The sequence below is a fragment of the Mustela lutreola genome, chromosome 1 (genome assembly GCF_030435805.1).
Source record: "Mustela lutreola isolate mMusLut2 chromosome 1, mMusLut2.pri, whole genome shotgun sequence".
NCBI classification, from domain to species: Eukaryota; Metazoa; Chordata; class Mammalia; order Carnivora; family Mustelidae; genus Mustela; species Mustela lutreola.
Window position 1 is genome coordinate 192,465,261 of NC_081290.1, and position 26,146 is coordinate 192,491,406.

The following is a 26,146-nucleotide window of genomic DNA, read 5'->3' on the forward strand; positions in this document are numbered from 1 at the left end:
GACAGAGAGAAATCACAAGCAGATGGAGAGGCAGGCAGAGAGAGAGAGAGAGGGAAGCAGGCTCCCTGCTGAGCAGAGAGCCCGATGTGGGACTTGATCCCAGGACCCTGAGATCATGACCTGAGCTGAAGGCAGCGGCTTAACCCACTGAGCCACCCAGGCACCCTCGTTTCAGTCTCTTAAACAAGTGCCCCCAGAGAACTTGAAATCACATCTCCCTCAGATAACTGAGAATGGATGGTAATGCAGATTTACCTGCTTTTCATGCAGATTTTCTGCTAGTGTTCCAGCTCTGTACTCTTTTTTTTTTTAAGATTTTATTTATTTATTTGACAGAGAGAGATCACAAGTAGGCAGAGAGGCAGGCAGAGAGAAAGGAAGGGAAGCAGGCTCCCTACTGAGCAGAGAGACTGATACGGGGCTCAATCCCAGGACCCTGGGATTATGACCTGAGCTGAAGGCAGAGGCTTTAACCCACTGAGCCACCCAGGCGCCCCTCCACCTCTGTACTCTTGCACCTACCACTTTTCTGCTTCTCTTTAGCTGCAGGGTGAGCAGGGTCCTGGGATCGAGTCCCGCATCGGGCTCTCTGCTCAGCAGGGAGCCTGCTTCCTCCTCTCTCTCTCTGCCTCTCTTCCTACTTGTGATCTCTCTCTGTCAAATAAATAATTAAAAAAGAAAAAGAAGTCAATTACTTTAAAAAAAAAATAGAAGCTGCTGTCGTGGGGATCTTATGCAATATGGTATCAGTACCATTAGCAGAAAAGAGCTTTCGTGCTGAGTGTGTTTGTTGGGACCATTAACTGTGTACACAGACTCCATGACACTGATGATTTTCTTAGTCCTCTTTCTCACATACATGTACGTTTATGTGGGGCTGCAGGGACCCACAGGCTCCCATCCCCCCGCCCACGCTATAGAAGACCCTGAGCCCTGTCAATCAGCAGAAATCCATCGTGTCCACACCGTCACGGCTCCCTCTGCCCAGATCCCACGCCCTCTCCTCTCCCGCCCCACCCCGTTGTCTCCAACCCCCCAGTTTCACAGTTGCTGGGGCCTCGGAGTGTCCGGGATCTGTCTGCATAGACCGTTTGCCACCCTCATGCCCGAGTCTCAGCCCCGCAGCTCCTTCCGAACCCTCGCCGTATGCTATAGTGCCCTCATTTTATACTAACTCCCGCTCTGATTTGGAAAGGTGGCTGCGGTGACGAGCCGTGGAGTAGGACACTGGAGCGGTTCTAAATCCATCACCACCGTCAAAGGCAAAGGTAAATGATTCCAGCGTTGCAGGTTGAGAGAAGATAGAAACCCTTTGGAAGCGACTTGCAGTGGGACTGGGAAGCGGAGAGGCATAGATGAGAAAATTTCAGGCAACCTCCTCCCCCTCCAACACGCACACATTTCCAGGGGTTTCCATAGAGCTTCAGATAGAGTTTCTCCGGGACCTGTCAAAGGTAACTTCTTCTAGAGCCGAGCCTTTCTCGTGGTGTGCACAGACAAGGAGATTTCCAGAGGCTGCCGTGCCCAGCTCCCGGGCTCGCGCGCAGTACTGCGGAATAAAGGACTCCTTCCTTCTCACGACAGACAGACATGGTTGTGTATGTGTCTGTTGATGGCATTGCTAAGAGCACTCTGCTGACACATGTAACTTCCCCCGTGGCACCGACACACGATGCATAGATGGAAGTTTCTAGCACTAGAGGTGACATCAGTGATAGCCAACTGCTTGCCGAGGGCCATGCTTGTGTTCACTGCATACGTCGGCCCATCTCACTGAACCCTTAGCAGCCTCCAGACAGCTATAAGGACAGATAAGGAGCTAGAAGGAAGTTAAGGCACTTCCCACACAGTCGGTAAACGGCAGAGAGTGGGGATCGGAGCCCGATCCTCCCGAGTCCGAAGCCTGTGCCTTTAACCACCAGGCCGCCCGGCTTCCCCTGGGCTGAGACGCCTGCTCCCACTGCTCGGGTCCAGCTTGTGTCTGTGCCTTGAGAGGGCAGGGGTCTGCTGTGCTTTCCTTCACTCTCCCACGGGTGTCAGGGAGGAGCCAGTGAGATCGCTGACAAAGGAGTGAATTAAAGCAATTAAAAGGAAGGCTTCCAGCACACTCGGGGAGACGGACTGTAGCTCTTTTTCTCAAGTGCTTCTTGAACTTAGCCCTGGCACTCGTGGCTTCTGATCCTGGAGTGAGGTATCCCGTGCAGGGGTTTGCTTTACCTTAGCCTGAGCCTGTGAGAGATCGGCTGTGGGTTATGGAGAGTCACTATAACATTTGGGCTTTTTGAGATCAGGCAGGAGGCAGCCACCCAGTGTTTGTAACAGGGCGCTTGGGAGTCATTAGAAAAGGCATACTGCGTGCGCACTCCCCTTGCGTTTTGATTGTGTTGTCATTTCCCTCTACAAAATCCATCAAAACATACACACTGAACAAAAGGGACACTAGAAGGTCAGCAATAAGACACATACCTTGAATTCCTTGGACACAGGTCACACCTGCCGTGAAAAGTCTCTTAGACTTTTTTTGTCGGGTTTTGCTGGAGAGCCCCTGCTCTTTTGGATGGCTGTTGGTGAGGGCCCGTCCAGGCCTCAGTCAGTGTGTGGAGTCAGAAAGTGCGCGCTGTGTTCTTTCTGGGGCCTGTGTCGCCATGACGGCACACAGAGGACACACGCAGCAGTAACATCCGCCAGAAGCACCCCGTGCATTAGTGGAGGTGGGGGTTCCTAGCAGCAACGAGAGAAGCAGCCGTGGACCGAGCATGTCTGTGCTAAGCACCGTGCTTCCTGTTTTAGGTGATTCGATCTTGAATCCTTATGCGTCCTATAGGTATTCTTACGCTCATTGTGTAGCTGAGGAAACTGGGCTTTGGGAAGGGTTGTGACCCATCCCTAGTCACCACGGTTGTAATTCAAGTTGGCTTGATGGCAACATGGTCACCATTTTGCTCAGAGTTGGTGGCCTGAAACTACTCTAATGCCCTTTTTTCTTGCCCTAACATCCTTGTTTTCTTCCTCATCCACTCCTGTTGCATGGGGGATCGTCTGGAGGGACTCCTCTAGATTTGGGTGCATGTCTTTTGCCACCACGTCTTACCTTCTCCTTCGAGTGTCTCTTCCCTTGCCTGTGTAAGGGGCTTACGAGCAGTTATCCCGTGTAGCCCTTTGGATCATGGCTGACAGGGCGCAGTCCACCATCTTGGGTAGGCCTTCCAAAGGATAAGCTCTCATCCCTTGAATGGAGAGGGGTCTTTCCTCTCTGCCCCTTTACCAGTGACTTCCCAGTTCCTCAGTCTGTCATAGGTAAGACTTCACTGGAAACAGAAAGAACGAGAACGTTGGTTGAGTTCACATTAGTATGAAGATAAGTCGCTTGCACTCTTTTCTGAGTGTCCAAATGGGAATTTGGACTCAAGTTGGTCAGATTCCAGAGGCCACAGTCTTTCCATTTTGCCACGCGTGTATTTACAACTTGTGCCCTCGGATTTATCGTGCCCTCAATCTTGGAGCCTCTGGGACTCTGTTAGTGCCGGGAGAGGTGGTGCCCACAGGGATGCCTGTGCGTTTCAGAAGCAGCCGTGGGGCTGTCTGGGGGCATTTACATCATGGAACTTTTCTAGAGCTCGACCCAGTTGCCGGGATTGCTGACGGGGCCCAGATAGTTGTGTGCTTACCAGACGACTGTGGGCCCACCCTCGGCTTCGGGACAAGAGCGGTAAAAGAGACGAGTGAGAACAGCGGAACACCAGCCCTTTCTTCTCCCACTAAAAGATCGCTTTGTCCGTCGAGTTGAAAACTGTGAGGTCCTGCCTTCCTCACTTTTCATCACGTGGTTTCTCTTTTTGAATTCCGTATTGTTTTCAGTGATCCCACCACCAGATATCCACATCGACAGCTATGGTGAGAATTTTCTGAGCTTCACCCTGACCATGGAGAGTGACATCAAGGTAACCTTGGGATTTCAGACTGGCCGTTGGGTGGGGCTCTGCTTGCGATGGAACCACTGTAGCTGGGGACAGTACTGGGAAGAGGAGCCACTGCCCCGATTCAGTAAAACCAAAATACTGCGACTAGATTGGTTGCTTCCCCCATGAAGAACAACTTGAGTCCTTCTTGTGTAATTATTCTGCCTCAGCCTGGAGCCTTTTTTTTTTTTTTTAAACCATATAATTAAATGGTTCACAGCTACAGTGCAAATAAAGAGTTGGTGTTAACAGAATATGTATGCCCTGTAATTTTCAGCTTTATTGGATTTCCTGGTACGAAGCACTAATGCAGAGGTTCCCACAGTGAGAGAGAGAGTTGGATAACTTAGAAACGTATCCACTCCCAGCCACTCTGCATCCTCACTTTCCGGTGCCACCCTGCCCTCTGCGCAGCCCGTGTGCAGAGCCACACTACCATGAGCCTCTGTGTGCCCGTGGTTTTCCAAGCTGAGAGGCACCTTCCATGATGTTCTTTCTTGTCTGTTTTTCCTCCCATCCCTCCCTGTCCATGAAGGCGTGATGGGACAGACAGCCTTCGGTGCCCTGGTGCCACTTACTGAACCACAATTTGGTGGCCTGCCCTTGGCTTCAGAGACTGTGGCTGCAAGGGGTGGCCTGCCCATAAACCCTGTCCATATAGTCTTTGCTCTTGAAAGCATTTTAATTTTTCCAGTTGTTGCCTCCTATCGAAAGCTCTTCAGATCAAAGCCTTTTATGAGCTCAGGACTTAGGAAAGGTCGTCTTTCCTGAGGCCTGGGTATATTTGCTCCTGTTAGACTGTGAGAGCTGAGTAAGCCCCTCTCGTATTGACCTCTTGGCCTTGACTGCAGGGATCGCCGAGCTAAGCTGTAGCCTTCATTCCTGTAACGTAATTCTCTTTAAAGTTGTTCCTCTTTCTGCCTTTGTGCATCTGCCCTTGTCCTTTCATTCTGCACCAGTATTTTTTGTCTCGTCACATCTATGGTGTATGTTATATAGTCTCACGTTTGTTTTTAGAAGTAGGTGTAGTATAACTAACTATTCAATGACAGCACAAGGGGAACCCATCTGAAGAGCAAAAGAAACAACCCGTCCATTGTGAAAAAGGAGATGCCTTAAGGAACAATAGCAAAGGGGTGTCTTTTGTGTTGGCTGTGCACCCTGGCTGTGTGCTGTTCCCCTCACCCACTTCTTGGTTCCCGACAGGTGAATGGCTATGTGGTGAACCTTTTCTGGGCGTTTGACACCCACAAACAAGAGAAGAAAACTTTGAACTTCCGGGGGAGCATCTTATCACACAAAGGTAACACCTTGGAGCTGGGTGTGAGCTGGGAGGAGTAGGGAGAGCGAGACCTCCTGGCAGCAGAGCTTGTCTGGGGGCTGCCTGGAAGAGGGGGCTCTTCTCTGGCTGCCATTCGGGTGAGCAGAGTAAAGAGACCAGCAGTGAGTCCTGCCGCTGGGGGCAGGTCCACTCGGTGGCTCCCCAGCCCCCTTCCCTAGCTTCTTGGCTCTTAATGGAAGTTGGGGGCTTAAAGGAGGAGATACTGGAAAAAAGCCAGGTGAACCCTGTACAGATGATTTTTGAGTTCCAAAAGAAAGTTCCTGGTGTGAGTTGCCTGCCCCTCCTTTCTGGCCTGGTTCCCTCCCCCTTTGCTAATACAAGGTTCACAGGGCATGCGGCAGAGTTGGTATTCAGTGCACATTTGTTGAGTGAGGGGACAGACTGAGCTAAAGGAGGAGGGAAGGTCATGTCCCAGTCCCTCTCGTATCTGTGCACCTGCTGGGCATAGCTCATTGACCTAGGTGTTCTAGGGGGGGTACCGTCTTAGAGAAGCCCGATCCTCATTCTCTGGGATATGCTCATTTCACGGATAAGAACCCAAGGTTGAGAGAGAAAGGGATTCCCACAGAGGGTGACAGTGTCAGGAGTGGAACCCGCATCTCTCTGACTCCTCGGACTGGTGATCTCATTGCCTCAGTGTGGCACCGAGGGGAGTCGGCCGAATCAGGAGTGATGGCGTGTTCTCCGCTGTTGCCCGAAGCGTGTGACGGGCCAGCTTGATGCCTACTTCATGCCAAACACTTTCCAAGCTTTTTCTTTTTTGATCCCTGTGGCAGCAGCTACGCTAGGTGCTGTTGGTTTTTTCAGTCTTAAAAACAAGGAAATGGCCTCAGTTTGAATACAGGTGGCCCTGAACAGTTGGGGTTAGAGGGCGCTGACCCAGTAGAAAATCTGCATATAACTTTTGGCTCCCCAGAAACTTAACTACTCAAGGCTACTGTTGGCCAGAAGTCTTAATGATAGCATAAACAGTCAATTAACACATATTTTGTACGCTGTCTGTATTCTGTGTTCTTACAATGTGTTCTTACAATGAAGTCAGCTAGAGAAAAGAAAATGCTTTTCCGTCTACCTATCTATTTTTGAGGAGAGGCGGCTGAGAGGCGGAGAGAGAGGGAGAGAGATTCTTAAGCAAACTCCACTGAGTGCAGAGCCTGATGTGGGGCTTGATCCCACAACCCTGAGATCATGACCTGAGCCGAACTGTGCCACCCAGATGCCCTGGAAAGAAAATATTCTTAAGAAAATCGTAAGGAAGAAAAAATACATTTACAGTCCTGGACTATAAAAAACACTTGTGTTATAGGTAGACCGCATAGGTTCAAACCCGTGTTGTTCAAGGCTCAACTGTAGTTTTGTATCCTGCCTTTTTCCCTTAACAAAGTTGTAATAATTCTCCAGTCTCAGTAAATATGCTTGGAGACAACTCTTAGTGGCTGGAGAGTAGCTCGCGGGACACATGTTATTTAAGCACTGCCCTGTGTCTGGGCATCGGATTATGTTTGTGATGCGTAACGTCATGCCCCACAGATGTTTGCATGCTCTGATTCCATGGGACATCTGGGGTGAAGGGCATGGAGAATTTCAAGCTGTTTACCAAGGCCAAATGGCTCTCTAAAAGGGTTGTCCTGAGGTATAGGCCCGGAAGGTCAGCTTTGTAAGAAACTACCCAACTCCCAGGCATGTGTGTTATTTGTAGTCGTCACCACTAAGTAATGCTGGGACGGATTTGTAAAATAGTGAAAATCCTACAACATGTGGGACTCACTTCAATTGAGAGATTATATTGAAAACTAGGGTGTCAGTGCACCGGGCTGGCCCAGTAGGAAGAGTGTGTAGCTCTTGATCTCGGGTCGTGAGTTCGAGCCCCACATTGGGCGTCATGACTTTTTTTTTTTAAAGGCTGAAAAAAATAGGGCATTGTATATCAAAACATAATTCTTTTTTTAATTAAATTTTTACTTTTAATTGCAGTCTAGTTAACGTGCAGTGTTATATTAGTTTCAGATGTACCATCGGGTGATTCAACAGTTCTATACGCTCCTCAGTGTGTCTCTTAACCCCCTTCGTCCATTTCACCCATCCCCACGCCCACCTCCCGTCTGGTAACGTCCGTTTGTTCTCCGGAGTTAAGAACCGGTTTCTTGATTTGTCAAGACACCAATTCTTGGCGGACGCCTCCAGCTCCCTCCTGGCATCTTCTTGTCTCTGTTTTCACAGTTGCCAATCTGACTGCTCATACGTCCTATGAGATTTCTGCCTGGGCCAAGACTGATTTAGGGGATAGCCCTCTGGCATTCGAGCATGTTACGACCAAAGGAGTCCGCCCACCCGCTCCTAGCCTCAAAGCCAAGGCCATCAATCAGACTGCAGTGGAATGCACCTGGACTGGCCCCAGGAATGTGGTAAGTCAGCCAGGATGACCACTGCAGAGACAGTCTGGACTCTGCCCTGATGCCAGGCCGTGGGCTTTTCTCCTCTATTACTGCGAACACAAACATCCTCTTGGTAGTTCTGTATTATCTTCTAGAGGCACCTACTGTCCCTTTCCACACCTTGGCCTGGCATCTAAGAGAAAATGCCTGTGCCCTTAGCTGTAGAATAGACCGTGAGTGTGACAAGGTGTGTGTGTGTGTGGGGGGGTGTATGTTCCTGTGCTTGGGACTCCCCTTGTCTCACAGGCATGGTGACACGGTAGCAGCAGTGACAGGCCATGCCCGTCTCTCCCCACCTGCGTGATCCCCCACCCACAAGTCGCCTTCTTGAGCTGTTCCTCCCAGATGTGCCCGTCTTCCTGTGTCCCTGCTACACGCCATATAGATCCTTTTTTATTTTTATTTTTTTGTCATTATGTATGCATTTTGGTGCACTGTGGTCTGATTTGTGCTTTTTTGAAACCTGGTTTTTATTTCCCAGACCTCCCCAGTGTGCACCTTCCTTTGCTCTCAGGTGGGTCCTCCCAGGGTTCTTGGCACATTTCCACAGCCTGGCCTGTGTTCTTTCTCCTCCCGGAGTCCTGCTGTCCTTCTGCTCTGCAGTCAAATCCCACTGTCTCCTACTTGATCTCTTTGCCTTACAAACTACCCCCCATTTATAGGTGCTGCCATCCAGAATACTGTTTCATTAGATCTACTTTACCCTATTGGATACTTCTGTGTGTTACTTATTCTCCTAACTAGTCTATAAGTTCCTTAAAGGGAAGGGTTGTTAACTGGGTTTTCCGAATGGAAAAGCCTTTAGAACTCAGACTGTGAGTGAGATTTCGTGAGTCCTCCCAGTGGCTGGTGGCAGGAGACCTGGTCTTGTCTTCTGAGGGCTTCCCCAGTGTGCCTTTGGAGCAGGACGGAGCGGTAGGGGACAAACCACTGTTTGCGTGCAGTTGGAAGGTCGGCCTTGAAGAAGGAGGAAGTGAGGCACCAGGAGAGCCCTTCGTCCCTGTCCCACTTGATCCTGTCATCAGCTCGGTGGGGTGAATATTCTCACTTTACCAGTGCGGAAGCTAAAACCCTGAGTGGAAGCTGTAGGAAACCGTAAAGCGGTATAAGCTCAGGTCTGGCTAGCATGATAGCCTCTGCTCTTCTGTTACTCCGCAGCCCAGTCCTGAGGCAGGCACAGAGATAAGATGCCCAGAGCCGTGCTCAGGACTCGCCTGTCGCTCGACTCCATTCACAAAGAGGTGCTTTCTTGCTAGTACACCAGCTGAGAGCATGACCACCTTGTCACACCCAAGTGCGTTCACAGAGTAGGGCCTCGTTGTGGCACTCTGGAACACCACTTAACTCCAGGGCCTCTCGTTGCATGTGAACTTGGAGAGGTAGCCTTGCTCTGCCTCATCCTTGCTGATAGCCTGGATATGCTTATCGCAGCTTTCAGAGGGTGACGGGGCCAGTGAAATCACCTGTAGGTAGCTCTCAGCTTCTACCCAACTTCAGACCACTGAGGACTCAGATTGCCACGCCAGTCGTCCCTCTCCACCACGAGAACGGCCACAGCCACTGTGTATCTCTGAGGGACCTGCCTGTACCCCGCCCTCCCTAGCACACGGAGCTTTCTCTAGACCAGAGCTGCCCAGTTGGGTTCACAGCGGCCGCAGGCCTCTCCTTCAGAAACGAGGCCTGCTTCTGAGCTCAGAGCCTCTGCTCCCGTCTTGTGCTTTGAGTGCCCTCCGTCTCCTAGTCCTGCCCCATTCGCTTTGCTTTCTGGCTCCCTCAAGTCCCCTAATTCTTTCTTTCCACACTTCTTCCTGGCTTATCCCCTTGGGGCTTTCATTCCCCTTCCCTTCTCACGAGGAACCAGGATTCTCCTGAGGAGGGGCGGAAGAGTGGGTGTCTTCTGGGCAGCTCCCCGTGTCAGCCGTGCTACCGTCCCTCCTCAGCCTCCCTTCACAAACGCGCTGACTTTCTCCCCGTCGGTCCTTCTACATGCTTTGCAGGTAGCGTGTGGTCTGCGCTCTGAGGACTCTGCCCCCTCCCCGCCTCCTCGTGCCATCTTTCTCTGCAGTATCGCACTTTCTGTACTTGCAACTCGTCATTCATAATCCTGTTTTTCTTCTCTGCCCTCCTTCCTCAAAAATGAGTGCTTTGAGGGGCGCCTGGGTGGCTCCGTGGGTTAAGCGTCTGCCTTCGGCTCAGGTCATGATCCCGGGGTCCTGGGATCGAGCCCCCCATGGGGCTCTCTGCTTAGCGGGGAGCCTGCTTCTCTCTCTCCGTCTTCCCCTCCTCCATGCATGGGCGTGTGGGCTCTCTCTCTCTTTCTGAAATAAATAAAATATTTTTTAAAAAAACGAGTGCTTTGAGGTCAGAGAGCCCACCATGTTTATCTTGGTGGTGGTGGTGGGTTCAGTGCCTGCCCCAGTGTACCTTCTCTGTAAAATAAATGCTGAAGGAAGACTTTTCTCTCTTGAGCTCTCCTAAAGCTCTTGACAAGGGCATTAATTAGGGATTTCAAGAGAACCACGTCTCTGGCCATGGAGCTAATGTCCTTTTCCATCCTGTTTGCCAGGTTTACGGCATTTTCTATGCTACGTCCTTCCTTGACCTGTATCGCAGTCCGCAGAGCCTGACTACTTCCCTGCACAACAAAACAGTCATTGTCAGTAGGGACGAGCAGTATTTGTTTCTGGTGAGTTTCCCATAGCGGGGAGTCCAGAGGGGTTTCTGTGTTTTAAGGATGGCTTAAATCCTGGGCTCCTAGCTCAGACCCTGCGCCTGGGGAGCTGGAGGCATGACTCCAGGATCTGTGTGTGTGCAAGAGGGTGGTTCCTCTTCTGTGAAAGCACTGGATTCCTACTTCAAGAAAGGACTGAATGACCCAGTAACCAACCGCATCTCCGTGGGGGATTGGGAACTTGGCAAATGCATAAGCATTCACAGGAATTCACATTCCATTTCCAGGACTAGGAGCTTAGCCCACATACACTTACACGTGTGCCAAGATAGATGGAAAAAGATGTTGGGTATACTGTTGCTTGTGATAGCAGAAGATTTCAAATCAGTGGCTATCAGGAGACCACTGGTTAAGAACACAGGGCAGCCCTTCAAAAGAAATAGAACTGAGTTAGAAAAATCTTCCAAAGAAATAGTACTGACGTGGGAAATATTTGTGCTATTGTATTAAGTGAGAGAAGTGAAGAGCCTAAAAATACGAGCCTAAAACTTTCTCATTTGGGTAAAAAAGTTAAGAAAAACAGACTACATGTACACATGCCTATACAGGTATGTATCTGGTATGCACATATGTGTGTCTGTGCTTACAGAAGCATAAGACATTTCTGGAAAGAAGCACATAAAACTCTTACTGTTTCTAGGAAAATGGATTAGAGATCTGGGGAAGGTGAGGCATTATTTCACCTTTTATATCTTTACTGCTGATTGAAATTTATGTACACCCATCACTGTTTTGTTGAAAAGAATGGCTTGGTGCCAACTCCATGCGCCCCTGTGGTATTGGTTTCAGGTGCGGGTGGTGGTGCCCTACCAAGGGCCATCCTCCGACTACGTCGTGGTCAAGATGATCCCAGACAGCAGGCTCCCACCGCGTCACCTGCATGTGGTTCATACCGGCAAAACCTCGGCTGTCATCAAGTGGGAATCCCCATATGATTCTCCTGACCAGGACCTGGTGAGAGGGGCGGGTGTCCAGCCAGCCATTCCTTTTCTTGGCATGGTTGGGGACGGGCCAGAGAGTGCTGTCACCCGGCATGAAAGCTGGGCTTGGCCGTGGGAGCTCAGCGGGAGGTCTCATTGCAGTATCTGTGTGCCCAAAGATGGGGTTCTTAGAGGTGCCTCTTCTGAGTCGTCTCTCCTCCGTGACATCCAGCTGTTCTAGTCGTTTGTCCCTCTTCTTCTCTGCCGTCTCCTCTTCCCGTCCCTGAGCCTCTAAAGTGGGTTGGCAGACAGAGGCCTGCCGGCCAAGTGCAGTTTGTTGCCCGTTTGTGTAAATACAGTTTATTAGAACCAAGCTCTAACCGTTCATTTAAATCTTAGCCTGTGACAGCTTTCATACTGCACAGGGCAGAATTGAATCACGGAGGGAGAGACCATTCGGCCTTCTAAACCTAGCGTTTTCTACCTGAACCTTTACAAAAAGGTTTACTGGCTCTTGCTCTAAGAGAAGAGGCGAGGCGCGCCTGGGGGGCCCCGTCAGTTAGGTGTCTGCCTCTTGGTTTCAGTTCAGGCCGGGATCTCCAGGTCCCGAGATTGAGCTCTGTGCTGGACCTGGAGCCTGCTTGAGATCCTCCCTCTGCCGCCTCCTCCCCCCTCTAAAAAGAAAAATAGTAAGAGTAAAAGAAGAGGCAGTAATTCTGGAAAATGGCTCCCATTTTCCTTTGACCCAGGCTAATTTCCCTCCTTCCCCTCTGCCCTCTCCCTCATCCCCGGGGTAGTTTTCAGGGCTCAGTTGCTCTGGCTTTCCTTGACTCTCCAGTTCTTCCTGGTGCCTGAGTTCCCTGTACTTGCCCCCTGTCCCTGTATTTGACCTGGCCTCCATATACGTAACAAGCAACCTGGGAGATAGTAAGTAGAATTGGCTGTCCTTTCGTTGCCTCTGACACCACCCAGAGCTATTACAGCCGGGGAGATTCACTGAGCACTGAACTTGAATTGCTCTTGCCTGTTCCAACCTCTGTGTGGATGCCACAGTGAATGGGACTTTCCCTGGGGTCATTTTTTTGGGGGTCGAATTGATAATTCTGTGTGCAGTTCTGGGAGTGAGTGCTTATTCCAAGTCTGAGCCTGGCTACCTTAAAGGCTTTCCAGAGAATGGAGTCGCTGCGGGCTCAGAAGGAGGTTGCTGTGGCTTGCAGCCCCCAGATACACTTGGGTTTTCCGTTGCCCACTGCTAAATTGCAAAGAGTAAAAAAGCGCCAAGATTCTGATTACCAAGGGTCTCTCTCTCTCTCTCTCTCTTTTTTTTTTTTTGTCCCAGTTATATGCAGTTGCTGTCAAAGATCTAATAAGAAAGAGTGACAGAAGCTACAAAATAAAGTCCCATAACAGTACTGTGGAATACACCCTTACCAAGTTGGAGCCTGGAGGGAAATACCACATCATCGTCCAGCTGGGGAACATGAGCAAAGAGTCCAGTATAAAAATCACCACAGGTAAATGGGAGGGAGAGCAGGGTCCTTCTCACACAGGAAGGGGCCCATGGGGCTGCTCGGACGCCTAGACAGTAACAGTGGGAAGGACAAACACCCTCTTCAGTATCCACAGCGGGCCCAGCAGGATGGGCTTTCAGTGCCTGGGCTGCAGCGTGGTGGGCTGGAGGGTAGGCTGTGTCTCTTTTCACTCTCCCTCTGCCCAGTTGGTTTTGACACTGGGGTGCAGGAGAGCAGGAATGCCCAAAAGAGTTAGGAAATAGTTTGCCACGAAAGCCAAGGATGGGAACCTGGGCTGAAATCCTGTGGTTCCTCGCGGCAGGGAGATGTGTAGCCAAGGAGGGAGACCAGGAACTGTGAAGTAGATTGAAGGGGCCTTGCTGCCAGCCCGGGATTGGCTTGGCAGTCAGACTCTGGCTGAGAAAGCAGGTCATGAGCTCTGGTACTTGGGCAGCAGCAGACGATGTCACGGTGTCTATGATGGAGGCTCCGTCTCACCAGGCCGGCCATGTGAGGAGTGGGTCTGGGCGGGACTCAGGGTGTCATTCTAGGGCTCTATGTTCGGGCACAGGCCTTGGCCCCTTGCTGAGTTCTGAGGCTCCTCAGGCCCTGGGGCAGGACTGGGCGAGCAGGAGGCAGACTGGAGCTAGAGCAGAAGTCTAGCCAGGGAACTGTGTCCATCTCATTGCTTTCCTTTCTCCCCCACCCAATTTGGTTTTGGCATCCGTGGTTCTCAGGGCCACTGAATGCAGTACTGTCCACATTTCTTGGCTAAAGGTATTATAACCACAACTAAAGAGATGCCAGTTAGAGAGTGTCTACCATGGGCTATGCTCTATGCTAAACAACATATGTACTTTATTTGTTCCTTAATCTAGCCTTTTGAGTTAGCATTCTTTTATCTTTTCTTTTATATATATATATATATATATATATATATATATATATATATATATATATATATTTTATTTTTAGAGACAGCACAAAGGCATTGGGGGGAGGGGCAGAGGGAGATGGGGAGGGGGAGAGAGAATCCCAAGCAGGTGCCACACTCCGTGCAGAGCCCGACCTGGGTCTCAGTCTCATGACCCTGAGATCATGACCTGAGCCTAAACCAAGAGTCAGATGTTCAACCTACTGAGCCCCTCAGGTGCCCCTTAGGTTAGCATTATCTAATCTATCTCATCAGACAGGAAAATGGTGATTCCATTCCATAGCCACTGACTGCATCCTGTCTCATCTTTAATTTTCAGTTTCATTATCTGCACCTGATGCCTTAAAAATCATAACAGAAAATGACCACGTTCTTCTGTTTTGGAAAAGTCTTGCTTTGAAGGAAAAGCATTTTAATGAAAGCAGGGTGAGTCCCTCCCTCCTCCTCAATGACTTTGGGAATCTAATTGAAATGCAGCTTTAGAGATGAGCTCGTTAATGGCGTGCTGGCATAGATGGGGAAAAAACAGAATAGGGCAAGGGAGTGAACTTGAGAATTAAAGGACCATTTTCTGTGGGCTTGCTAATTAGTGAAATGTTTATACTGCCCATTAAAGATGAGAATCTCTGCACTAAGCACTTTTCATTCCTGAACTTGTCTTTCCCTAAAGACAGGGAAATGGGCTGGAACCTGCGCTGTGCCTTCTGAAGCTGGGTGGGGCCGGGCATCGGAACCAGGGCCCCATCTTCCGCAGCCAGTCTGAGAGCGGGGCTGTGGCTCCCATGCCAGGGGCTGAGCCTCAAACTGGCCTCGAGGTTTCTTTGCCGTGGTGTGTGAGAGAGCAGAAAGTGCTCAAACATAGTCTGTTGACCTTATAGAAAACACTGTTTTGTCTGTCATTGGCAGACCAATGACTGTATTCACAGCAGACGGTGGGAGGGGAAGGAGAGCGTCACCAGGGAACAGATTGGCCACCCAGAGGTGGACAGATTCTGTAGTGGACCCAGCCTGTCCCCATGGTTGGCAAAGCAGGAGCTAAACAGAGACACAGTAAATCAGCTGTGGCTGTTTCAGGGTTTGGTGGCGGCAAAGAGCGCTGGGGTTGTGAACAGTCACGGTGTCAGGCCAGAAGCACAACTAGATTAAAACTTGAAAATTCTCACAACTCTTCCAACCGTGACGTGTAAGTGGTTAATATACTCGAATACAAAGAAAGCTTTCAAAGCTGTTCAAAACAGAAATTGATTTCTGTTGTTTCTGATTTCGGAAGAGGTACAGGAAACAAAGTAAAAACTATAGTAGTCGTAGGCAAAAGAAAAGAAGGATCTACCTCCCTGATCATCTGAACCACAGAGACAGGACACTTTCATGTGAAACAGGCTGAGTTTGTGGGGAAGAGTTACCAGAATGAGTTGTAGTCGGGGAGATTAGCACTCTGGAGATAATGAATTGGAAATGCTTCGGTAAGGCCTTTGGGTAACACGTATCCAAAACAGAAAAAGCATTTACAGCCTTTGACCCAGCAGTTCTTTTAGGATCTTAAACTGAGAAAACGATATACTCCACGAATTTATGGACAAGGCTCTCCAAGGCAGTTCTATTTCTGGGAACAAGAAAGAAGAGACAACTTTAATGTCCCAACAGAAGACGACTAGTTAAATAAATGGTTAATGTTTGTGTCATTTAAATGTTTTTCTTTATCACTTTATAACTTTATGTATTTTGCAAATGTTCTACAGCAGGTATATATTAGATAGAAAAGGATGAATGCTAGTGTAGGTTGGAGAAGGCAGGAATGGAACTCCAGGCAGGTGGTGCTGGGAGGCCCAGTTTGGCAGCCAGCTGTCATCAGGGTCCCTCCTAGGTGGCAGAAGCCTGACTTTCAGGTTGAGCTGGCAGGTCAGTACTTCACTTCCCATGGAGTGTGCATAAGCAGGTCGCATGTCCTCCCCTCCCCGCCCCCCTGCACTAGGCTTAGTTCAGTGGAATGGGGACCAAGAGCCCGTGAGTATGAGTTCAATGTCAATGGAATAGGGACCAAGAGCCAATAAGTGTGCAGTGGGGCCCAGTATGTCGTTCGGGATATGAGAGGAGGCTTTTTCTTTGATGCTGATGGGGTGGCTTTGACACTGGGGTACTTAGAGATTAGCAGAGAAGTCCAGTAGTCAGTTCTGATCCCATCCTGATCTTGAAGCACTTTCACTTCAAGGCCAGGTTGGTCTGGGGCAACCATCCGCCTCCAGGAGCTGGAGAGGGAGCTGTGGGCTGCCTATGGAGTTCCCACACGCTGTTCTACCGAGAAACGTTCTGACTTTTTTTTTATCCCATTACTGGAGTCCCCTATGACCCGGATTTATTATCAGTCAAATCCCATTACAGGGAACTACTACTGACTTGTCCAGATTCTTTGTGGCATTTACTATTACTTCAAATGAGTGAACTGTTGACCAGAACTTTGTGCACTGGAATATTTGTTAAAATGGCTTTTATTAGGGCTACACTTTTCACTTCCACTTTGCAGCTCCTCAGTGGGTGTGGTAGTTATTTGAGACATTTGGGATGGGAAAATTACCATTTTCTGAATACAATATCTCAATGGTAATGTAAAAAGATCCAGTAAGAAGCCCAAAGTGCTTTAGCATCTATAAAAGCCTGCAATACGGAGCTCACATAAAGTTGGAACCAGTAATAGAAGCTGTCAGAGTCCTTATTTAAGATCCTGAACAATCTCTCGTGTCTTTGTTTTCAGGGCTATGAGATACACATGTTTGATAGTGCCATGAATATCTCAGCTTACCTTGGGAATACTACTGACAATTTCTTTAAAATTTCCAACCTGAAACTGGGTCATAATTACACTTTCACCGTGCAAGCAAGATGCCTTTTTGGCAGCCAGATTTGTGGGGAGCCTGCTGTCCTGCTGTACGACGAGCTGGGGTCCGGTAAGTCACTTGATGGGGCCATTTCTGTCTTCAGTTCTGGGAAAGTGATGAAGGCTATAGCAGGGTTTGATGAATTTATGTATTTTTTTTTTAAGATTTTATTTATTTGGGGGAGAGAGCACGCACATGCGCAAGAGCAGGGGGGTGATAGAGGGAGAGGCAGAGAATCCCAAGCTAATTCTGCTGAGTGAGGAGCCTGACTTCAGGGGTCTAGATCATGACCAGAGCTGAGACCAGGAGTTGTATGCTTAACTGACTGAACCACTCAGGTGCCCCAAGATGTGTCTTTCCAAAGTGCATGTAAAATGTTCTCTCTCTCTCAAAAAAAAAAAAAAAAATCTTCTAGTTCAGAAGAAAATCACTTCCATTTCAATTTAGTCAGGCACTGATTTAACAAACACTTCCTGAGCCAGGCGTGGTATCAGAAGCTGGGGTTACAAAGTGACCACATTCTGAATGTAAAGCCCAAAAAAGGGAATAGGGTAAAAATGGGTTTTGTTTCAAAAGGAGGTCCTGCTTGGGTAACACTAGGTTGGTATGAGTTTTATTGTTTGTTTTTTGCAGGACTTCTCAGAGCTTCCAATATGCTAATGTTCCCTGTGGTTCTTTCAAGTCAGTAACTAATCTCCTTCCCATAGAGTTACTGATTTTATAGCTTCATCTTAGCTGTTGCTCCTGAGCAGAACCTGAATTTGGCCTGGCATCTTGTCTTCTCAACCCTCACAGATGCTGGCACTGGGTCATGCTGATGGCGGAGGAGAGGAACCTTTCCTTTACACAGAAATTCTGCTTGTATTGTAGTAGCTTGGCCAGGATATCCACAGACGCTTTGCCACTGGTCTTTTTTTCTTCCATTTCTTCCCAGCCAGGAACTCACCAACACTCAAGCCAAAATCTTGCGTTTGAGTTGTTGTGTGCTCCAACATGTCCTGCTTCCCAGGCACCTCCCTAAAAGGAAAACCTTGGCAGACTGCATCCCTTTGGAGAATCCCAGCATACTTGAGGTTCTGAGAAGGTCTTACAGAAAACAAACAACAAAAGTCTTGTTAACCTAGCGTTTCCTAAATAGAGCCTCCTCTCTAAGTAAAACCAATTAACGACTGAAATAGACTGTGGGAAAAAGTGTTGCCTTAATAAAACTGAGCTTATCAAGCAGGAAGAATCTCTCCATGAGGCCTCAGTTTGTCTCTGTCTTGTCTCTTGATGTTTGCTGTCCTCTCAGAAGTGGGGTGAGGGGGCTTCACTCCTTCCTGTTTCCTACACGACCCTAGTTCCTCCCGACTCTTCCAGCTAAGAGCATCCCCCTAATTTAGCGGTTCACACCTGGGGTTAGGTTGGGACATATGATCTAAGAGTCTGCTGCAGCTTTTCCTGGTGGGTCAGTAATGAGAGAAATTAAAGGCATGGATTCTGAGTTGTTAGATTGGTCTTGCAAGAAATGGCTGTTCTCTGGCCCATCTTGATGATCTGGTTGGGGTGAGTTCCTGGGTCGCTACTGGGCCTTCCCTGTGAGGCCCAGGCCTGGTCCGTACCATGTAGCCCTATCCCAGGGCTGGTCATCCCAGAATGACCTCAAGCCTGACAAACTCCTTATGGGACCTGGAAAGTCCACTGTGCTTCCGTAGCTCAAACTGACTTCCAAGTTCCACTTCCGGTCCTCAGGCTCAGACTTTCCCCTATTTCTTAAGACCAGCCCAAACCCAAAAATGGCTTGGCCCTAGAGCCTTGTGGAGGCCGATCTACCAGCCCATCATCATAGAGCTGGAATTTGTTTCAGACATGGGGAAGTGAGCATCGTTATTAGGTCATAGACCCCAAACTGGCTTTGCAAAGAGCATTTAAAAAATGTGAAACGTGTACGGAAGGGTTCTCTCTTTTATCTACGTAAAAAAAAAAAAAAAAAACAAAAAAAACCCATAAAACTTGATGAGCTGTTAAGTCAGTGTTGCAGTAAAGGAATCTCGTTTGTATCACTTAATGGAGCTTCAGGTAATTGCAGTTCAGAGTGACTTTGGTGCCAAGTAGGGGGAAATAATTGCAATCTCGTTAATTAGTGGTCTGATTTCACATCCTCTTATGTAAGGCAAGCAAGTGGTCTTAAGTAATAATGCTAATGAAATCAATGTTGATACCCCAACAAAGGTCTCCCTTCCAAGAGATTATCTAAATAAACAACAAGGCCGTGATTAGGAGGCTAATGTAATTACCGTATTTGCATGCCCCAGGCCCGTGGGCTGTCAGCTCGTGGCGAGGCGTCGGGAAACAGTCAGGCGTCAGGTGCAGGAACGGCGGCTCGGCTCACTGTTTGCCGGCTCCTAGTGATTTGGTGCTGGTGGTGTTGGTGGGGAGTGGGGAGGGGGTTGGGTTGCCTCATCGCCCCCCCCCACCCCTCCCTGACGTTGGAGGCTAATCCGGTGGCATCTTGCCCCAGCAGGTGGGGGCGCGTCGGCGTCCCAGGCCACCAGATCCACTGACGTTGCCGCCGTGGCGGTGCCCATCTTGTTCCTGGTCCTGCTGAGCCTGGGCGTGGGCTTTGCCGTCCTGTACACAAAGCACCGGAGGCTGCAGAGCAGCTTCACCGCCTTTGCCAACAGCCACTACAGCTCCAGGCTGGGCTCGGCCATCTTCTCCTCGGGGGACGACCTGGGTGAGTGAGCCCCCCCCGCACCCCGGGCTTCCTCCAAAGCCAGGTCCTTGGTTAGGAGATGCGTGGGTTAGGCTTGTCTTGGGACACTTAGGAGGGGTTCGTTAACCAATGATCTCACTGCTTTACTTTACGTTAAACCCTTTGGAGCCCTTAGCTTGGAACTTGCTTCTCTGTTCAAATACTGGTACTCCCTTCAGCGGTGTGGTCCTGGCCCCAGAGCGGGAGGGTTTTGTGGAAGAAGTGGGAGGAGCTTGCCTTGTGCGGGAAGGATAGGAGGGCCCGGGGCTTAGGAGACTCCCAGGTTTCCAAGAATGTCCAAGCCCTCTCATCCTTCATGGACCTGGAGGTCGGACATCTTGGGAGAGCCTAGTCAAGAGGAGATGTCATGCTTGCCCACATGACTTCTGTCCAAAGAGGCCCTTTCCATCTGGCTGTCTGTCTTTCTGATACAGCTGGTCAAACCTCCCCGGCCATTCTTCTTTCCCATACCCACAGCATGGTATGGGAAAAAGAAAGAAGGAGCCCTTTTAAGATGTCTGCATGCTCAGATTCTAAAAGCTAATAGAGCTAGTAGATTGCTTAATATGGTAAATTAGGTGTGTTTCGGGGGTCTTCCCCGAATATGATTTCACGTACCTATTTTTTTTCTGGAAACCAGTTATAATCTTTTTCCTTTGGGAAGTACTTGTATATTCCCTGCCCACTGATCATTTGATATTAGCTTTGCTCCCTCTTCTCAGTTTCCTGTGTTGCTTTGTACAAGTATTTGGGCTGCCTTGCATGAATGGGCTGCATTCTTTGCTTCCGTTCCTGGAGGCAAAAGGCGTTGGACCCTTGGTGGTACCACACAGTGATCACTGAATGTGGATCACAGCTTAGTTGCACAGGATTGGAATAGGGGCCACAGTGGGACATTCTTCGCCCCTCTAAGATCCCTACCCTCAGAGCAGTGAGGGTTCAGAGGAGGAAGCAGATTATGAGGTTTCACTGTTAACATCGGCTGTGGATCATTCAAATTAGGGAAGCTAAATTGCCCTCTGGACTTTTGGGTAGGTCTTGAGATTCCCCCTCCTAAGAGGTTGACTTTCTTTATTTGGTTAAGTTCAGGCTACCATAAAAATAAGCTTGGCTACCCGTTGATGGGGGAGAAGGTGACCCAAGCGTGTCAGCAGGGAGCTGAGCTGGGATTTGGCTTTGGCTACTGCACCTGGTGGGCTGTGGTCCCGATTTTCCAGGCTGGTGGTGTTGGGAGTGGTCAGGGCAGAGCGGTGGGAGTTGGGGTCGGATGCAGATGCGATGGAACTCACCACAGACTGACTCTTTTGCCTTTAGGGGAGGACGATGAAGATGCCCCTATGATAACAGGATTTTCAGACGACGTCCCCATGGTGATAGCCTGAAAGCTCTCCTCACTAGAAACCAAATGGTGTAAATATTTTATTTGATAAAGATAGTTGATGGTTTATTTTAAAAGATGCACTTTGAGTTGCAATACGTTATTTTTATATCGACCAAAAACAAAAACAAAAAAGGAAAGAAAGGAATGAATAAACTTTGTAGTAATCAGCTGTGAACTTCAAACCAGGTTGATTTTAGTAACCAAATTGCTCTGATTTCCTATTAATGTAGTCTTACAGGGCTGTGCTTGCTGGGCATGCTTTTAAGTCTGTGAGATAATTTTGAGTCAATAAATTGGCCGTTCTTTTTATTTTTCTAAGACACAGAAATGTATTTAATAAAAACATTGAGAGAGGGTGATGGGTGGCATCTCTCCCACCCCCTCCCCTCCCCCCGCCATTGAAAGTGTGCTCAAATTTTAAATTTTGTTTGGATTTTGTTTATAGGAAAGAGTTTGTGTGTATAGTGGGGAAAAGTTCTTTTCTGTACTTTTGTTAATTTATTCGGACTCTATATAAGGCAAGGCTTTCGTGGTCGTCGACTCCGCACATTATGAGGGGTTGTAGGGTCGAGGGGTGGGGAACAGAAGCAGTTTTGTTGCCATTCCGGAAACAGTCCGTTTTTATTCACTTGTGTGTCATGTAATGGTATCAGGCAGGAGAGCACATTGAATCATTGCTCGGTTTCAGTTAAACAGAGCTGCGGCTCCGAGAGCCCTGCAAGCAACGGCTTCTTCTCTTACGTTCACCGCTGGAATCTTACCGTCTACGCCTCTGCACAAGACGTAGCTCTCCACGCTGCAAGCTGAGAACACTGCTTTATTATACACTGGTGTCGTGGTCATCGCAACAAATGACTGCTCGTGGGAGAGTGCTAGGTCTGGGCCATGAGAGATACACTGGTAGATAAGAGTACCTAATTTGTCCTTTGCTGATATCTTGTTTTTCCTTACCACTGAAGAATCTGGAATGTAAAGTGTTTTTTGTTGTTGTTTGTTTTTTTTTTTAAGTTTTTTTTTTTTTTTTTTTAATTAGAGCAAGTCAGAGTATAAGCATGGGAAGCAGGAGAGGGAGAAGCAGACTCCCCACTGAACAGAGAGCCCCATGCAGGGCTCGATCCCAGAACCCTGAGATCATGGCCTGAGCCGAAGACAGATGCTTCACTGACTGAGCCACCCAGGCGCCCCTCAAATGTAAAGTTTCATATTTATGTTCAGGTGGCCACATACTATCTTTAAAACTCTGTCCCTGATATATGCAGTCATTTTGAATTGGGTCAGTGCCTTCTCTCTTTTTTTTTTCCTTTTTCTTTTCTTTCCTTCCACCTCCTTCCCCGCACCCCTGCCCAGTTGAAAGGATGTTGTTCGCTCCGACAGAGATACAGGAGATGGACGCACTTGAGACCATTCCATCTAATTGAGAGTCACAGCAACGCTAGAGCTTACTCGCTCTGTAAAACAAGCTGAGCTTTTATTCCTTATGCCTTTAAACGCCACCCGGGTATTCACCTCATGGCCACTTGCTAGGTCCGTGGAGTCCCATCGCAGACCAACGCCCGCCCTAGACACCAACGTCCAGCGCCCTGGTGATTCCTGCCAGAGGAGCCCCACTGGAGAGAACTTCTCAGCTGAGAAACAGGGAGTTCGGGGATGTCCCAAAATCATGTTTCTGAAATGTGTCCTTTATATGCAAGCTTCGTAAAGACCCCGTGTCCTCCGAGGTGTGCCGCGTCACCTTCTCACAAGTATTTGCTTTCTTTTAACCAAAAGTATCATTCTTGGGCAAGAATATAGTTTTGTTCTATCTAGTGACTGTCTTGAAAACAAAGAGCCAATTAAATTTTTTAGTTTTAAAAAGTTTAATTTATATATATACACACACACACACACATATATATATATATATTTTGAATGAGGAGTATTTTCAACTGTAGACATGTAGTTAGGTCGTGTGGGTAAGGCTCCGTTGTATTCTAACAAGCGGTGGTCATGAGGAGCCTCTTCCCGGCCTTTCTCCTCGCTTCTCTGCCTCCCTTTTCTTTGTGAGTTTCGTAAAGAATGGAGTTTCTTTGGCTTTATCTTGTCTTACCTTATCTTAATCGGACCACTAGAAAGTATATTTTCTTCTTCTGCCAACTTCTTGTTGGCATTCGTAAAAGCTGATCTCAAAGGCTCTGAGACGTTCTTCTCCGTGGCTCCGCAGGTAAGCCTTTCTACAGAGCCTGTGTGTCCAGTCGGCGACCGGAGACCCGTCTGAGCACCCAGTTCCTGTTCCTCGTGCCTCCAGCGCTTAGTGCACAGTACTGTATAGACTGACCGTCACCCCTCTCCTCGGAGAACGCCACTGTGCTGTTTGAGACAAAGCAGCCTTTTAGGGCTAGAGTATTTTATATACACAGAAGAGCTGAGTTTCTGAAGACTAAGCTAGGTAGACGCAGCTACGTGTAAATTGTATATTTTTATGAACTTTTCAAGCACGCACTCTTCCTTCCCTCTGCATAGCTTCGTGGGGTTTCGGTGTACGTGTGCTGTCTGCGAGAGTCCAGAAGTGGGAGTGGCCATAGGAGAGGGGAACAAAAAGTATGTGTGGCCTTTGGAAGTGACCAGGTAATTGTCTTCACTGTGACCAGGCGGAGCCTCTGTTTGTGAAGAAGGGGCTTTTTCGTACCTCCTTGGAGATGCCACCTCGAAAGTTCACACTGTACAGGGTAAAGGTTTTATTCTCCCCGAGCGCACATTTGAATGTCAGAAGCCCACATCCACATGGGCCACGGTGGACCACTAACGGACCACTAATATTTGGCAGGCCAGGGGGATTATGTCCAGATTTTCTCTGGAGGCTGATCTTGCCCCTTTATGTCCTAAACACCCCTCGAGCTCGAGCCTTGTGAGACCCGGGTCCAGGCGGGTGAAATGAGAGTCAGATTCCGAGGAAGAGTCGAGGGAGGAGCCACATCTATGCAGACCTTTCCAGACAGGTGAGACACTCCAGGAACTGCTGGCTGCCCTGGCCTGCTGGGTACAAGGTTATGATGCTGGGTCACTGGTTGAAACTTTGGACTTTGGGAAGAGAGGTTCCTGGGGCTCCATCTCTGCTCAGGGCAGAGCATCTATCACTTGGGGCATTTGTGGGACAGGTGTGGGACACACTGCGCCATTGCTCCTGCCCGGCATCCTGGCCTCCTAGGTTAAACTAGGCTGTAGCCGTTAAAGGAATGTACCCCTTCTCACACAGTGGCCTGGGGAGAGTGGTGGTGTGGGGACGCTCTTAGAGATAATCGTTCACTTCCCCTTGGAGAATCCTGTCTTCAAATATCCACCCAGCAGTCCCTCCATCTTGTAAGATTATGGTCCCACTGCTTCGTTAAGGGCAGAAACCTCATCTAGTTAGGTTTGGTTGGTCACTTCCCTACTAAGGGGGACATGGTGCCTCCCTGAGAAGATTTCTTCTCTTCCTTCGACAGAGCTGGGAGACCCCTCAGAGAAGGGTTCTGGGAGATAAGTCAACCGAATACCATCTCCATATTGATTTTCAGAATTGACTCTTGAAACTTTGTGCAGAATCTTCCACTTTGTTGGGATTGTCTCTTGACATTCCTAGTTTGTTATTTTTATTAACTGGAGTGTGTGCTGCCTTTCAGGTACAATTTTTGTGTAATAAAAGCCAGTGCATTAAGTTTATATAGACTACTTTCTATGCAAGACTGAGATATGGAATAGAGAGCAGGAGGTATGGGTAGTTGGGTACATGGACAATGAGCTCGTTCTCAGAATGGGAACCTCCATCGGACGTGGGTTGAGGGAGGGCGGGTTGCATGTATGTTTCTGCCCACTGATTTTGAGCAGCCATATTAGGAATTAAATCCTCAGAGCCAAGTAACCGGAGGCTGGTATTTGTTTCATGTGTGTTAACGCCAATGGAAGAAAGTACGAGTGCCGAAGTGGAACATTATTCTCAGATATCCCGTGTCATTTCTCCTGTAAAGACTCTTGTTACGAATTGCTCGAAACTTTAGGCAAAATCCAAGTATTGGCAGCAAAATAAAGGCCTACTCTGCTCTTATTTAAAGTGAAACACTGTATACTTGTTTCTCTCCAAAGTGAAATTAGGCGTTTATGATTTCAATTGCCTTGATACGTTTCCAAATCACCTGTTTCTGCTGAAGATTTTACTATATTGTTGCACAATTTTATGATAATTTTTGTCTCAATGTCAACTTTTTTCACTGAATAAAAATGTAACTGGGTCAAGGAAACACCTCTATGAAAATCCACTCTCTCTTCCTGTGTCTCAAGTTCTTTTGAGCGCAATAAAGATGGTTAATACAGTCTCCGAACACCCTTCGATTTGCTGGTTCTAGAAGGAGGCTGCTTCTGTAGATGAGGCCACCCTGAGACCTGGAAGAATTCTGTTATTGACAGGGTGGTCTCAGACAGTGGATCCTCGACGCACACGGTGCCTGGGTGTCATCTGAGGGCCAGAGAGATGTCAGGGTGGCTGTTGTGAGGTAAATAGAATTATCCTGAAGGAGCAGTGGCCCCCTGAAAGCTGTCATCACAAACGGAGGCACCGTTTGCTCCAAGGGCAGAAGAAAGCACTGCGGTGTGATGCTCTGTGTGTCAGAGAGCACTTCGAGGAGGTGTCCCTGGGCTGCAGTCGTGAAGCAAGCGGCGTGCTGCTTGGGTGGGGGTGGGGGGGGTGAATGGCACGTGGGCCCATCCAGCAGGACCAGAGCACCTGGAACGGGAGAGGAGGGGAGGCTGGTGTTTTTAATTCAACAGATCCGCTCGCTTGCTGCTTTGGTTTAAAAACTGAGCCGAAATAGAGCTCTGAAGGACTGTCATTCTGTTCTGTAGGAGAGGAAAAAAAGAGGCCCAGAGAGGTTAAGTAACCGGCTTAGGGGAAACCAGAGCGTGAAGGGCAAGACCAGCCCCCAGGGCCAGGGATTTCTAACCCGAGACACTGCCCCCCACCACACCCCGTCACCGTTCAGAGTCAGAGCACAGTCCCAACACGTCACACCCAGAGGTATCCCAGGCGTGCATTTGCCTGGTCACGGCCTAGCCCTTAGGTTTCCAGGCTTGAGTAATTTGTCAGCACCTCAGGGAGTTCATTTCTTGTGGGTAAGCCCTTTAACCAAGCTCGTGAGACTGATCTGCAACAAAGCCCATTTATGAGCTCATCACGGGAAACAGTCCTGGCACCTAGAATGTCTAAGAAAGTCTTGCCAGTGGGGCCTCCATCCATGAAGTCCCTTTGCTGAAGGTTCCCCTCGACAGGGCTTGGGCACTGCCTGGATCTGCCACTGATGGCTCTTTTTGGGGGGTT

The 26,146-nt window shown here is 48.8% G+C and overlaps 1 protein-coding gene across 2 annotated transcripts in view; it reads left to right on the plus strand.

Annotated features, from left to right (window-relative positions):
• Window positions 1-25,091, plus strand: part of SORL1 (sortilin related receptor 1) — a 150,900-nt gene extending 125,809 nt beyond the window's left edge. The window contains exons 38-48 of one of the 2 annotated variants that reach the window (XM_059183472.1): window positions 1,196-1,268; window positions 3,859-3,941; window positions 5,166-5,262; window positions 7,522-7,706; window positions 10,303-10,422; window positions 11,257-11,421; window positions 12,727-12,901; window positions 14,152-14,258; window positions 16,582-16,774; window positions 19,206-19,421; window positions 20,754-25,091. In XM_059183472.1, the coding sequence (XP_059039455.1) occupies window positions 1,196-1,268; window positions 3,859-3,941; window positions 5,166-5,262; window positions 7,522-7,706; window positions 10,303-10,422; window positions 11,257-11,421; window positions 12,727-12,901; window positions 14,152-14,258; window positions 16,582-16,774; window positions 19,206-19,421; window positions 20,754-20,821 (1,482 nt within the window). In that variant the 3' untranslated portion in view covers window positions 20,822-25,091. The remainder of the gene's footprint in view (window positions 1-1,195; window positions 1,269-3,858; window positions 3,942-5,165; window positions 5,263-7,521; window positions 7,707-10,302; window positions 10,423-11,256; window positions 11,422-12,726; window positions 12,902-14,151; window positions 14,259-16,581; window positions 16,775-19,205; window positions 19,422-20,753) is intronic. The other variant, XM_059183473.1, reaches the window with a different exon arrangement.
• The last annotated feature ends 1,055 nt before the right edge of the window (window positions 25,092-26,146 follow it).